General features: G+C 33.2%; 2 protein-coding genes and 1 non-coding gene across 3 annotated transcripts; 1 reads left to right on the top strand and 2 right to left on the bottom strand.

The window, feature by feature from the left end:
• Positions 1 to 20: 20 nt before the first annotated feature.
• On the bottom strand, positions 21 to 94 carry TRNAT-AGU. The gene has a single exon. It is a non-coding gene; the product is annotated as a tRNA-Thr (tRNA).
• Positions 95 to 2,694: 2,600 nt separating this feature from the next.
• LOC116004487 (60S ribosomal protein L27a-3) lies at positions 2,695 to 3,375 on the top strand. The gene has a single exon (XM_031244552.1). The coding sequence runs from the start codon at positions 2,771 to 2,773 to the stop codon at positions 3,209 to 3,211; it is 441 nt and encodes a 146-aa protein (XP_031100412.1). The 5' UTR covers positions 2,695 to 2,770; the 3' UTR covers positions 3,212 to 3,375.
• Positions 3,376 to 3,400: 25 nt separating this feature from the next.
• On the bottom strand, positions 3,401 to 13,144 carry LOC116004490 (protein DETOXIFICATION 29-like). The gene is made up of 9 exons (XM_031244553.1): positions 12,890 to 13,144; positions 11,556 to 12,097; positions 8,378 to 8,464; positions 7,013 to 7,069; positions 4,831 to 4,862; positions 4,592 to 4,798; positions 4,393 to 4,511; positions 4,224 to 4,310; positions 3,401 to 3,533 (listed from the first exon to the last, which is right to left on the bottom strand). The coding sequence occupies exons 1-9, from the start codon at positions 13,142 to 13,144 to the stop codon at positions 3,462 to 3,464; spliced, it is 1,458 nt and encodes a 485-aa protein (XP_031100413.1). The 3' UTR covers positions 3,401 to 3,461.
• Between the last annotated feature and the right edge of the window lie 1,570 nt (positions 13,145 to 14,714).

The raw sequence follows: 14,714 nt of genomic DNA, 5'->3' as shown, positions 1-14,714 counted from the left end.
ATTAGAAAAAGAAAACACATTGCTCTCGTTGAGAGTCGAACTCAAGACCTCCCGCTTACTAAACGGGTGCTCTAACCAACTAAGCTACGAGAGCTTTTGACTTTGAAGTGTAATCAATATATTTATCCAAGTTTTAAAAATGAGAGTGGAGTAGTAATCCAAATTTAACAACTATATAATTAAATACTAAATTTTTATACGAAAATATAGTTAAATATCCCATCAAACTATTTATCAAAAAATTAATTATGCTCCTAAATTTTAAAAAAATCACAACTAACAAATCAACTCATCGATTTGATGCATTAGTGGGTTACCTTTAGCTAATTAATAAAAATGTGTTGTTAGAGAGACGATATTTATTTAAATAAATTAATAATAATAAAAATAAATAAAGAGAGGCTAGAGATCAGAAACACCGGAGAAGAAGAAGCGATCGACTTCCCCTTTTTGGCAACCATTATATTTTTTTTAAAAATATTTTTTCATTTGTTTAGGGTTTAGATTTACTTGTTTCTATCTTAGGTTTATTGACGACTAATTGACTTAAAATTATAAAATTTTGAAAAGTAATCAATTTAATTGTATCAAATCAATGAGTTGTTGTATTTAATTATAAGAGGAAATCATCGATTATTTATTCATCCTTCAATCCAAGGATGAAGATATATTATAAACATTATGGAGTCTTGTTTAATTTCCTTGTGCTTCCTTCTCAACAAATGGACTGTGGTTTTCCCACTGTCAACATTGTACTGAAGATGAAATTATCCAACTTTTGCACTTGGCACTAGACTATTACCCGAGATCAAAGTTTATTCAGTGTAAGTTTAATAGTGATGGTGTGTTTCTCTCGTCATTCAAACAAACAAATTGTATATTAATGTTATATGGGAGCAAGAAAACACTACTTCTTCAACACCAAATATCCGTTCTAGTTCGATTGGGTGAGTGCAAAGGTTGAGATGCGAGATCATGGGGTCAAGGTCTACTATTTCCTCCGATTGTCCAGGCAACTAGAAGAAGTGAGAGAGTCATGATGGAGCAATGAGGACTGAACCCAAAGACAATATTGGGGCAAATGGAGGTGTTTTGGTATAGTAATTGATTGTGTCTGAGAAATTATCGGAGAGGTACACTATTTTGGGGGACTAAAATCGAAAGGGAAAAAGTCAATTGGGAAAGGAAACAAGCCTTTGAGATTCAAGCCCTGGACTTACATGATTAGCTATATGCTTAACAACTAGCTACTCTACCTTGTATCATGTGCAAGTTTATGCGTTAAAAATTAACATAGGAGAAGGGTGTGTGATAGTGACCTAGGGTGATGACGAGTGGTTGGACAGGGTCGATGAAGGCATGGCAACTACTCATTTCACAAGACGCATATACTATATTAAAACTCCTTGCCCCCTTCTAACATCATTAATAATCAACCAAGACACTTGGTCTAATGCTTTCTTCTCCATCCTTTCAACTGGGCTACCCGTGTTTGTACCTTCTAAGCACCATCTGTCCTTTGTTATTTAATTCTTATTTTTACTGTTTGAATTATATTTTCTATCCGATTTATAAAAACATCTTTATCCTTATTCCCTAATGATTTTCATTTAAAGGATTTATTTGCATAACCTAAATCCTTCATCACAAACTCTTTTTGACAATCTTATTTTCAAATTTCTCAGTTGCATATCACCTCAACAATCAACCTCTCATCATTCATCGATATATAACAACATGATGATGTATGATTCATTAGACATTTTGTTATAATTACAGTATCTAATGATGACATATAAAAAAAAACCATTAAAAATAATGAAACAATGCATTAAACTTGTATCACTATCTATATATAGCATACTTCAACCCATGCAAATTCTTCTAAAGCTTGCACATTAAACTTTATTAAATAAAACTAAATTAACTATTACAAAAGTATAAATATAAATGGTTTTGAGTTAAAATATAGTTATTCATATAAAACATATATTTTTGATAGAGATAAAAACAATTAGGATATTTGTAAAAAATTCCCTACTCATACTGTAACCAATCATTATTGCATGGACCATGGTCCACACAATAATTTGCCTACTGCAACCCTATAAAATTGTAGAGTATGGGGTATACGTACTCTATAAAAAGCCATTTAATTTTTAAACCCTCTACATGTATTACTATTTCAAATTAAAGGAAATTTCAACTTTTTATCTTTATCTTTAAGTTATAGAGTAATTGTAGGATTCGTCTTTACTTATGGTTCGTGATTACTTCTCGTCCCTAAGTTATAACTCAAGTTGCAAATTTTGTCTCTTTTCTAACAAAATATTAGTGATATAATTTTCAACATCCTAATTATAGCTTAAGGATGAAAAGTAAGCACGATTTGTTAAAAAACGGACGAAATTCACATCGTCGATTATGATTTATGGACAAAGAATAAACATGAGTAATAAGTAGTGACAAATACTACAATTATTTTATAAATTAAGGACTAAAATGTAATTTTTCCTTAAAAATAACGGGTCTGGTTGAGGCCCACATTGTTTATATGAGGCCCTGGCAGGCGGTGGCAGTCCAAACAGAAACCCCTAATTACGTTTTCACCCCTATTCCTGAATTCCTAAACGAGCCCAGCAAGGGGCAAATACGTAAAATCCCGCCACACATCACCATTTTATGCTCACCCTTCAAACCTAGCCCCGAGCCTCACATCCATTGCTCAGCCGCCGCTCTGCAACAATCTCCGGCATCCCCACCCGAAACCATGACGACAAGGTTCAAGAAGAACAGGAAGAAGAGAGGCCACGTGAGCGCCGGGCACGGCCGCATCGGGAAGCACCGGAAACACCCCGGAGGCCGCGGAAACGCCGGAGGAATGCACCACCATCGGATCCTCTTCGACAAGTATCACCCGGGGTATTTCGGGAAAGTCGGGATGCGGTACTTCCACAAGCTCCGCAACAAGTTCTACTGCCCCATCGTCAACGTTGATAAGCTTTGGTCAATGGTGCCGCAGGAAGTGAAGGAAAAGGCGTCCAAGGACGATGTTCCCTTGATCGATGTGACTCAATTAGGGTTTTTCAAGGTTTTGGGGAAAGGCGTGCTTCCTAGCAATCAGCCGGTTGTGGTGAAGGCTAAGCTCGTCTCGAAGATCGCCGAGAAGAAGATTAAGGAGGCCGGCGGCGCTGTTCTTCTCACCGCCTAAGGTTCTGTCTCACATTTTGCAGTTTTGAAATCTTAACATTTATGATATGAAGTTGTGGTTTAATTTGTTTTCATTATAAGTGGATTGTCTTGTGGAATTCAATTTTGCAGCTCTGTCATATCAGTATTAATGATTTTAACATATGGTGTTAAATTCAAGTTTGATATTTGAGTCATATAAGCATAAATTAGAATCTCAACTCATCAATTCTAATTATATAAGTTGAGAATATTTAAGTTTGTATGAAACTCTAATGGAGTTCAAGTGGCTGTGAATCTGGATCCCCTCCCCATTTCCTGATCCTTTCTCCAGCAATCGAAGCCTGTATTTAAGCATATTGAGAATTGAAACTTAACATGTTCAATAATTGTAGAAGTGGAAACAAGAGTTTAAATTCCTGGAACATTATTATGTGTCTATCTTGCATTGTGGACCAAATTCAGATTATGTACAGCATATTCTGCACGAGTTTATTTAAATGCCCACACTTATGGGTAACTACAGATGCATAAAATGATTATCATAAACAGACACATAATAGATTGCAATTAACATATTCTATATCTGTTGTTAATAGTTTGTGTCTGTATTTACCATTTTATGTGTTTGTAGTTAACATGATATGCACTTTCAATTTATTTATAGTAGGTACATAATATGTCAACTTCAAACACATAATTTTTGGACTAGGGACTCTTGAGTCTGGTCCATGGTATAACAATTGTTGGTTGGTCCTTTTGGCCTAATTTTAGATCAAATTCAAGACAATGACTTATTTTGAAGGGCAAAATTGTTATTTTCAACTCTCTCTTAGAGACATATAAGAAAAAAGTTAGAAATGACAATTTTCTACTTTAAATAAGTCATTCTTTGTGCTTCATTTGGTTGGGAAAGTAGTTATGAACAGATACTACATTGTAACAGAGTCAATAGTACTCAAAAGAAAAAGATAGTCATTGATAACTAGAAATTAGGTATTGTGCAGTCAAATGTGGAATAAAAACAGTTGTACCTCCTTGATCCAGTTAGTTCTGAGGACCATAACTATCAGAACAATGGTTTGAACTACAGTCCCTGCCATCATTCCATACCAAATGCCCTACAATCATTCACAATAAGCTTTCAGAGCTCAGAGGTTTATCATTAACTTATAACCTATGAGAGAAGAAATGCATATATACCTTGACACCCTTCTTAAAGACAAAGCCTAATACCAAACCAATGGGAATACCCACCAAGTAGTAGCATACAATGTTGACATATGCTACATAGCTTTGCCACCCTGCTCCAATGGCTACCCCTGCACTTCAGTGTTGGAATCAATCTCAAAATATTTAATTTGATCAAGATTATTGGGAGAGAGAATAATTTTATGCTAACCAGAGAGTGTTGGCTGAAGGCTGTTAAGGGTAATGGTGAATCCTAACAATGGTGTGAGATCATTTACTAGCTTCTGTACTGACGAGCTTTTGGAAAACAATGGCGGATACCGGCTTCTAAGGAGAATGGGAATGATTCCGAGGATGATTCCGGTGAATAAAGAAGTAGCTGTTGCCACAACTACAGAAAATTTTGCTGTCCGAGGATGTCCGGCGCAGAAAATTTTGCTGTCCGAGGATGTCCGGCGCCGAGCTCATTCGACACCCTCACGCTGCACAAATTATGTTTATATCTTGAATTGGATTTCATTACATAATTAAGCATTATATGTGTTTTTAAATCTTAAAATCATGGTGCGGTGTTATAGATGCTTAAATACAATTTCAAGAAATTGTAATTTTAATCAAATTTTATTTCCAATATTTTGTCTAATAATATGACACGTGATAAATGATAAGTTCTATTTTTTTTTGTTTGAAAGGATAAATGATAAGTTTTATAGTTTTGTCAATTAGAAGAGATGTCAAACAGGCGGACTCGCAATCATTATATACCATGTGTCATGGCCCACATTACAAGATAGACTATCGACATAATGTTTATTTTTAATAGGGATGAGGGTTTTTTTTTTTTGTTTTTTGTTTTTTGTTTTTTGTTTTTTTCTTAAGGTCATGGTCAAATAAGTCCTTAAACTATTCATGAAAGTACAATTAAAGCACTCAAACTAGAAAAAAAAACTCCAATTAGACACTTGAAGTTAGAAAAAAAGTGCAATATAATTAACCCATTTGCAGATAACCTCTCTGTGTTAAAGGTGATTGGAATGCTACATCAATATGTTTTGATGACTTGGATGCCCAAATCACATAATAATAAATATTTTAATTGTAATTTTGAGAAAATAATTGTTTTGATCTCTCAATTATTTTGCAACTGTCAATTTAGTCCTTAATTTTTAATTGGAATGAATGTGGTCTTCCAATTGTTTTAAATTTCGTCAATTAAATCCCCTTAGCACTATTCCATCACTCAGCTGTTAGTTGTCCTTATTTGAGTAGGCATTTTAGACTTTACTCATTACCCCTTTTATCACCTTCATTGTTAGTCCCATCAAGTGGCTCAGCTCCTTCTGTTGAAGAAGCAATATAATAGCATCGAGTTCCATCATCATCTTTGTTCGTTTTACGGTCACAAGGTTGTCAGACGGCGAGCCAACAAAACCTTAAAATAATCAAGAGAGAAATTGAGGTAGTAAGGTGGCGACGTTAATGCTAGAGAACTGAAAGAGATATTAACAAAATTGATCTTAAGAAAGTTTCCTAGGTGATTAGATTTCTTTCCTAATGATGAAAAGGGAAATCTCGCCCAAATTTGGAAGAAACCTATGAGAAAAATCTTTCCCCGCCCTCAAGGTCCAGCACTCGGTTTGCCATGCCAACCCCGATTGCCTGCAAAGTGGGTGGGCGACTGGAGTTGGCCTGGCTGCCCTAGCAAGAGATCGACCTGGCTACTTGGTCTACTTGGTGCCCCGTCTGCACCTTGTACGCGCCCTGATTTAGGGTCCCCTTAGTCTTCTAGGTAGGCTGCGGGTCCTAAGTGCGTGGGTGCATTCCCGATTGGGTACCCTATTCGGGGGTATCAATAAATCTTGATCTAACCAAAGAAAACCCTACCTCTTGTGATAACAAAAAAAGAAGAAGAACCAATGCTAGCTCATGAATGCCTCTTTTCTCTTCTATGCACTATTGCCTTCCCCAACAACCAGCCCCACCCGAAAAAGTTGACGAACAACGACAAGAGCCAACGTCACACTCCCGAAGTAGAAAACAATGATGGCCGGAGCTAGCATCGCCTGTAGGAGGGGAGACAACAATGATAAGTTGGGAACCCATCCCACCTATGTTGTCTCTTCTCGCTGCAATGCCAAAGCTTGTCACTGTTTTCCTTAGTCTCAACACCGACACCCAGAATTGATGGCGTTTCGCCAAAAAAACGATGCGCCGGTTGCGTCAAAAACCAATTATGAGGTTGCTATCGAGGTGCGATCGAAACCAGCGTCACCACACCAATTGAAAAACTAAATGGGGGTAGGGTATTCTTCTTATGTAGGATCCACTCTTCTTCTTCTTCTTCTTCTAACTAAACTGTTACGGCAACGAGACCCACTCGACAATGAACGTGATAAAAGGGGTAATGAGAAAAGTCTAAAATGCCCACTCAAATAAGGGCAACTAACGGCCGAGTGACGGAATAATGCCAAGGGGATTTAATTGACGAAATTTAAAACAATTAGAGGATTTCATTCAATCAAATTGAAAATTATAATATGGACTAAATTGACAGTTACAAAACAATTAAGTGACCAATGATTTTCCATTAATTTTTGTCCATATAACATTATTTTTTAGCTAATTTAATTACCTTATTGCAGCACTGAATCCAACACCAAACATTAACGTCCATCCCGAAATGCTCAAGCTGCAAATGAACATTGAAGATTAGGATAATACTATTTACACATAAAGTTCTATAGCATAAGTTTACATATACTTCTGTCATTTCGTAATTATTAATATTTATCAAATACTTGTAAATTGATAGAGCTTTTTAAGAATGAATCTATATTGGATCAAAAAAAAAGAAGAAGAATGAATCTATTATTGCCATATCATATCATTAGGTGTAAAATTGTGAGCAAAATTTCCCATGAGACTGCCTCACAGATTCTAATTTGTGAGATCCATAAGGTTTTCATAAGTATTACCATTTTTTTTTATATGTAATCTTCAACCCATAATATTATGCTTTGATTTTAAAGTATTATATTTTTCTCCATAAGTATTACATTTTCTCTCATAAGTAACAATCATTCAATCTTTTGATGATTAGTATTACAATTTTTCTCATGAATAACTGCTAAACCCCTAAATATAACATTCGATTTAAAAATATAACATTTCCCCTCAAAAGTAATACACTTTCTTTTATAAATAACAAACAATTTATTCCGAATTAGTATTACATTTTTTTTAACATAATTACATTTTCATATTGACCCTAACCGTTTCACGGATAAAGATACGTGAGATGGTTTTACTGTACACCGACCCAAAATTGTTGTTGTTGTTGTTGTTTTTTTTTTTTTTTTTTAAATTTAATAAATAAATAAAAAATTAATAAATACATATAATTAATGGCCTAATTGCATTTAGCAATAAAAATTATAACTAGAGAAATTATATTATAAAATTTTCCTAAATACACATTAATAAATATTTTGTGCATACGCAATGCATTATATATATAAGAATAAAAGAATTTTTTTTCTAATTATGGTCTAAATTTACACATAGAATTTTAAATTTACGGAGTACATCTTTTGATTTCTAAATACAATTCACTTAACTATTATTCATATTTTGGGAATTATAATATTGATGAAATAAAATTAAACATAAATCAATATAGTTATATAAATTTCATTTATAAATTTATGTAAATATATACATGAGTATTGATTATATAAATTATACAAATTTTAAATTTTAAATTTTTATTCTATGAAAAAACATATCTAACCAAATATATTTAAAAAAATCCATCTATATTATTATATTGTATATTTTTAACATCTTTTTATTTCACTTTTTTAATTTAAATTAATAATAGCGTAATTTATAATTATGTGTCTAAAACGGTAACTTTCATAGTATCACGGATTCACGGGAGGTAAAATTTACTGTAAAGAATGCATATTTGTAAAATGGGAAAAGCACAAAAACTCACCATATAGAAATTGCATCTACTGAAACTTCTGCGTTCTTGGTGTATCCAACCATAAGAATAAGTCCCACAAAGTACCACATTTCTAAGCTGCACAAATCCACAAAAAAATTGTGATTAGGGGAAACATTCAAATCATAAAATAAAAAATAAAAAATAAAAAAAATTGTGGGGAAATGGTCAATTAAACTTTCTAATTATTGCAAAAACAGTAATTTTTTTTTGAAGTACAAAGAGTTAACATTGCTATTGCTGAGACTCAAACCCACCCCCTTCCACATAGGGGTGCAACCAGGTGCCACTAGACCACAAGGTCATTGGCACAAAAACAATAATTAGGTTCTCCAACTTTAAAATTTTTTAATTAGACTCTTAAGCTTATTTATTTAAAAAATTGCAAGCAAGTCATTTTAATCTTACCAATAATTAAGAAGTTAATAGATAAAAAATAATAATGACATGACAATTTTTTTTCTTACATGGTTGCTTATTTTGTTGAAATGCCATCCACATGCATGATATCCAATTTTGAATAATAACAATAATTATTATTATTATTATTGACAAGGTTCATCAATGTTGAGGATTTTAGTAAAAAATATGAGATCAATTTTATAATTATTAAAAAAAATTAATAATAGAATTTATTTTATAATTATTGCAAATTTGAAAGTTTAGTATAGCAATGGTAAGAGTCTAGCCTTCGATTTCTCAAGATGGAGGGTATAGATGTGTCCACAATTTTTAAAACCGAAGATGTCCTCACATGAACCCTCCCCTATATATAGGGATAGGATCAATTGAAAACAAGGTCCTCATGTAAAAAGTGATGATTGATCTCAGCCGTCCATCAAGGTTCATATATGGTTGAGGTTTTAATAAAAAAAATGTAGAGTCAATCTTATAATTATTGAAAATTTTTACGAACGAGATTTATTTTATAATTATTACAAACTTGAAAGTTTAGTAATGGTAAAATTTTAGCCTTCGATTTCTCAAGATGAATGGTGTAGATGCGTCCACACTTTTTGTAGGGGAAGGTGTTCTTGCTTGAACACACACACACACACACACACACACATATATGAACAAAGCAAATTACATTGTTTGATTAGAGAGAATTACAATTTCTTCCTTTTGCTGAATTGTAATTCATGGGCGCCCCCTCCCCCATTCTCTCCCCACGAATTATAATTCGGTGGTTGTGAAAAAAGGAAAAAAGTACATTTGGTTATTATTATTATTATTACTACTCTAATTAAAAACATGTTTAATTTATTAAAGTGCACCTAACACTACTATTAAATAGATTTAAATGAAATTAACTGACATCCATCCCCACCCTTGTTCTCATGGAGTCGATCAAGCTCTAATTTATTAAATAGGTTTAAATGAAATTAAATGACATCTTTGAAAATAGATATATTTCAGCTATCTTTAGCAAACCTAGTTGAAAAGGTAGCTAAAAGTTGAAAAGTTATAAGCTCGAAACTCCTGTTAAGATAACTGTTATGCTTAAAAGTGTTTGGTAAAACTAGTTTTTTGATAAACTAATAAATGTAAAAAGACTAAAAATGACATCTTCATAAAATTTAAATAGTTTTAAATTTAAATAAGTTTCTTTACATATTAAAATATAAAAGAATGAAATTAATATATTTTAATAAAATATAAAGTCAGAACATATATTTGAAATTATATAAATTAAAGCAAAATGTTTATAATTCATAAAATTAATTCATACAAAAATTATTGTTCAAACACAAATATCAAATTGAAATTACAACTAAACATATTGAAGAGAAAATGCTAAAAGAGTTTTAATTGGGAGAAGTAAAGGATGTCATTTATTTAAAATAATAAAGATAAAGATACAAGCAAAAAAAGTTAGGAAGCTACTAACTTATTATTGAAAAGCTACCTAAGATAACTTTTCAAAATAAACTCTTGAGCTACTAACTTATAGCTATAAGATTCTAAATAAGCTCAGTCAAACAAAGCCTTCATCTTTTGTTAATACCTTATACTCTCAAAAAAAATTTATTAGAAAAATTTATTCTCCTTACAACGAAAATGATTATATTTTAAAGAGGTTTTGGTATATTAACTATTTTTAGGTTGTCAAAAATAAATTCTTTTTTTAATCACTTAGATTGACCATATATATAGGTTTTGGATCACTACATAAGAATTTGCGCCCGAGAGAGAACTAGTTAGGAAACTATAAACCAACTAGAGTTATTTATTTGAAAAGGTCTGACGGCTTTAAATCAAGGAAAGAAGGAAAGACGCGATGACATTTTTGTAAATAATTTAAACATTAATTACAACTAATAACACTATAAAGTGTACTTAGCAATATCATAGAATGCATCCTGTGATACATATAGATGCAGTGAAATTGTCTAACTTTTACAATTATGATTTTTTTTTGATTTATGGTTTAGGTTTTTAAAATTGATTAAGTTCACTTTAGAGTTTAGTAGTTACGGTTTGTCTTTAGAGCACACCTAGCAATGCCTAACAAAAGTATAAAGTGCATTAAAATGTGAAAGTTAATTATATTAAGGGTTCAGATTTTAACCGTATAAAGTGTACCTAACATTATTATTAATTGTACTAAATGTGAAAAGATAATTTCGCTTAGAGTTCACCTTTTAAACTTTAACAATTTTTATTTTTTTTAAGACTTCACTTTTTACTATTTTGGAGATTAAATTTTATGGTTTAACTTTGATTATTTATTTATTTATTAACCGATGCACTGTGTGACTTGCACTCTTAAGTTCGGGTTATTTATAGAAATGTCACAACGCTTTTTTCTATAATTGTTTATGATCTGTTCGAACTTTACAAATTAACGGCTCTTATTAGTTCACAGTTCTCTCATATGCCCTAGTTCTCAGTAGAGTTTACCCCACCCAGTGGGTGTGTGGGCACGCGCAAATATAATTAAGAAATTAAAACAAGAGCCCCACCATCTCAACTGGTCACATGGATAAAGTTTTGAAGAAAAAGCAAGTGGCAAATTCTCACAAGCGTCAGTGAGTAGATCATTACCATGATTTACATTCTCTCAGATGCTTTGTCGGGCCGGGGTGTTGGGGGCACTTGGGGTTGAGAATTCAACTTTTTTGGGGGGAAAGAAATTAAAATAAGGATTAATATTAAACGAACTTACCAAAACATGACTCCTGATGCAAGAGATAGGCGAACAAAGCCCGTGAGATTCTCAAAGGCCCTTCGGGAAAATCCTTTCCAAGCATCCCCACACGCCCCGGAGAGAACATACACAAATTGCGCCACCGCCATGAACCACCACGTGGTGTTCAGAACAACCGCGCCGCCGGGGAGCCCCCACCGCAACTTGAGCATAAAAAGCCAGCTAAACAAGACGTGGCCGACAAAAGCCACGCCGGAAACACTAGCCATCACAATAATCTTGGTTTGTGATTGCAAGAACCTTTGGATAGGGAAAGTGAAAACGTAGGCGAAGAATTGTGGAATCATCCACAAGGCGAACGTGCCGGCGGCTTTGGAAATCTGTGGGTTCTGGTGAAGGAGTTTGAGAATTGGGGCGGAAAATATGTATATTGTTGTCAAGGGTATGGCTGTGGCATTCAGAATTACCCATGACCTTTGCAGGTAAACACCAAGCATTTCTAGTTTTTTTGCTCCAACAGCTTGCCCACAAAGTGTTTCTAGTGCACTTCCCATTCCATACTGTCAACATGTAATACATGATTTCGTTAAATTTTTGTGATCAAATCATTAAAGCAAACATATCATGTTAGTGGATTGGCATAAATTCTCTACCAGACCGTTTGGTTGCAATCAGGGAATTAAGGGGTTTTTGTACTTTATTAGTAGTTTGGCATAAACGTATTATGTACGGAGTATATTAGTAGAGGGGATCGTTTCAGGCAGAGTGTTGAGAAGAATCTTACAGAGTTCATTATTTTTTTATACATTGTAGATCAAACTATTATTTCATTGACCCAGAGCTTTGAGCAATATAACTGCTTTTTTGTTTAGTTATAACAAGTTAGAATCCAGGGCTGATATGAATTTGAAGTCTTATTGCATTTGTTTGGAATTGAAACAACTCTTAGAAAGAAGTTGATATCAAAAGTTTGGTCGATGATGTTGCGTCTATATATATATATATATATATATATATAAGCTAAAGACTTTGTGGTTTAGTGGCACCGGATTTACACTCCCACGTGGAAGGGAGTGGATTCCAGCTTCAGTGGAATATTATTCATACTACATTGGAATAGAGTCAGTACCACTCAAAAATATATATATATAATTTTTGTTTTTGTAGTGCGAAAGAGCTCTCAAATTCTATTCCATGACTTTTACTACATGACAAATAATAATATATTATATTTATTCAGTGGTCCCGATAAAGATGAGAACATCAAAAAATTGTGTGAGGTTATAAAAGGTGGGAGTAGATTTTAAATGTTAAAATAGTATTTTGCAATGCCAAAAATAATAGATATATACCATGATGCCGAAAGCAAAGCCACCAATAAGATTGTTTTGAACAGCAAAAGCTGCAAGTTGAATGTTTCCGACATGACCGGCAAACACCTGAGTGATGGCACCGATGGAGTATTGGGAAACAATTGTGAATATGGCCGGCGCGGCGAGATACCATAGCTTCTTCGATTCGGAATAGAATTCTCTAATGAATTCCCTCACCTTCTTAATCTCTTGGATATCACCTGCATCTGCATCAAATGAATATACAGAACTCATATTCTCGATATTTGTCTGTTTTGTCAGTTGATCATTGAATGGGTTTCTTCACAAGTAATATAGCCTATATACAAGCTTCCTCGGAAGTCCTAATCCTGGTACATAAGAGTGTGGATTATAACAAAAAATACATTTTTAATATACTAAATGTACATTATTTGTGTACTGAATGTACAAGAATTTGAATTTTTTTTTAATTGAATCTAAAATCCCTGATATTTTTTTCTGGAGTAAACGAACTGTTCAAATATATATATATATATATATATATATATATATATATATATATATATATATATATTATCTTTTAAATTGAACATATTCTAAATATTATGTTTAAAATATCACTCAAAATTTTGAGTAAATGTTATATTTAAAATGTTATATTTGAGTATATTTCGAAAAAGTTGAATTTAGAAAATAAACGTTGATAAATATGTTTTCCAAATAGAAAATAGAGAATAAAAATTAAAGTAAATGGGCTTTGCCTCGTGTAAACCCAAATGTGCAATCAGTGGCAACTCATGGAAGAAACAACCTCGGCAAAGTTGATCAGATAGTTGACTTAGTAATTAAAAGGTTCTAAGTTTGACTTTTTTTTTTTAGGATTTGTCTATTAACTTATTTTTTTGGATGACAAGGTAAACCTCACAACGCTTTCGAGTGTGAGTAAATTACACCTTGTGAATCTAGCCGGCAAATGACTACAAATAAACCAGCCTAGGTTACCCATAGCTGACCTGCTCAAACCAAGGGAGTAAGAATTCGAACTCGTGACCTTGTAGTTACAAGCATGGATCTATTGCCATCTTGGTTGGGATTATCATCTTTATTAACCTTCTTGGTTTGAGCCAATCTGCTATGGACAATTTAAGCTTGTTTACCTCGTGGTCATTTGCCAACTATAGTCATAGTCAATGTTGCAAAAATCCTGCCTATGCACCAATTAATCAGCGCCTAGGCGCTAGGCGCTGGCTGACTGCCTAGTGTATCACCATAATCGGTGGTCTAGGCGGCCGACCAGCTAGGCCGCCTAGGCCTCCTTGGCACTGACTAGGCCGCCAAAGGCACCGACTAGGTCATCTAGTTGGCCGATTAGCTATTGTTCCTTTCTTTTTTTAAATTGGGTTTTTCAATAAAAACAACATCGTTTTGAGCGAAATAACTCTAGATTTTTCAAACTCTAGATGTTTTTTAGATTCATATTTAATATTTTAGTATTAACTATTAAAAATATTATATATAGTTTATAATTATCGAGTCTTAAAATTTTTAAAAATTTGAACAAATTTTTAAAAAATAAAATAAAAAATAAAAAATATAAGGACGGCTAGGCGCCGATTAATCCCAACCTAGGCGTTCTAGCTGGCGCAAATTGTCCCTCTAAACGCCTGATGAGCGCCTAACAATTTTTTCAACCATGGTCATACGACAAACTTCATCTAAAATATATCTTGGGAGCGACCGTGAGCTTTCCCACAAATCAAAGTTGAAACCCATGGCGCCAATTTATTAATACTTTAAGTCTATAATACTTATGTACTTTGAGGTGTACCTAACAATATATTTA

The sequence above is a fragment of the Ipomoea triloba genome, chromosome 14, assembly GCF_003576645.1.
Source record: "Ipomoea triloba cultivar NCNSP0323 chromosome 14, ASM357664v1".
Taxonomy (NCBI): domain Eukaryota; kingdom Viridiplantae; phylum Streptophyta; class Magnoliopsida; order Solanales; family Convolvulaceae; genus Ipomoea; species Ipomoea triloba.
The sequence above is the reverse complement of the archived record's forward strand: the minus strand, read 5'-3'. Positions and strand labels throughout refer to the sequence as shown.

Bases quoted from the DNA above. Each gene is read 5' to 3' on its own strand.
- LOC116004487 (XM_031244552.1), top strand. From the start codon at position 2,771: ATGACGACAAGGTTCAAGAAGAACAGGAAGAAGAGAGGCCACGTGAGC.
- LOC116004490 (XM_031244553.1), bottom strand. From the start codon at position 13,144: ATGAGTTCTGTATATTCATTTGATGCAGATGCAGGTGATATCCAAGAG. The intron at 4,799-4,830 runs ATCCTCGGACAG...TCTGCGCCGGAC, and splicing joins GAATGAGCTCGGCGCCGGAC to ATCCTCGGACAGCAAAATTT. The intron at 3,534-4,223 runs GTACAACTGTTT...GCTTAAATACAG, and splicing joins GAACTAACTGGATCAAGGAG to GCTTCGATTGCTGGAGAAAG.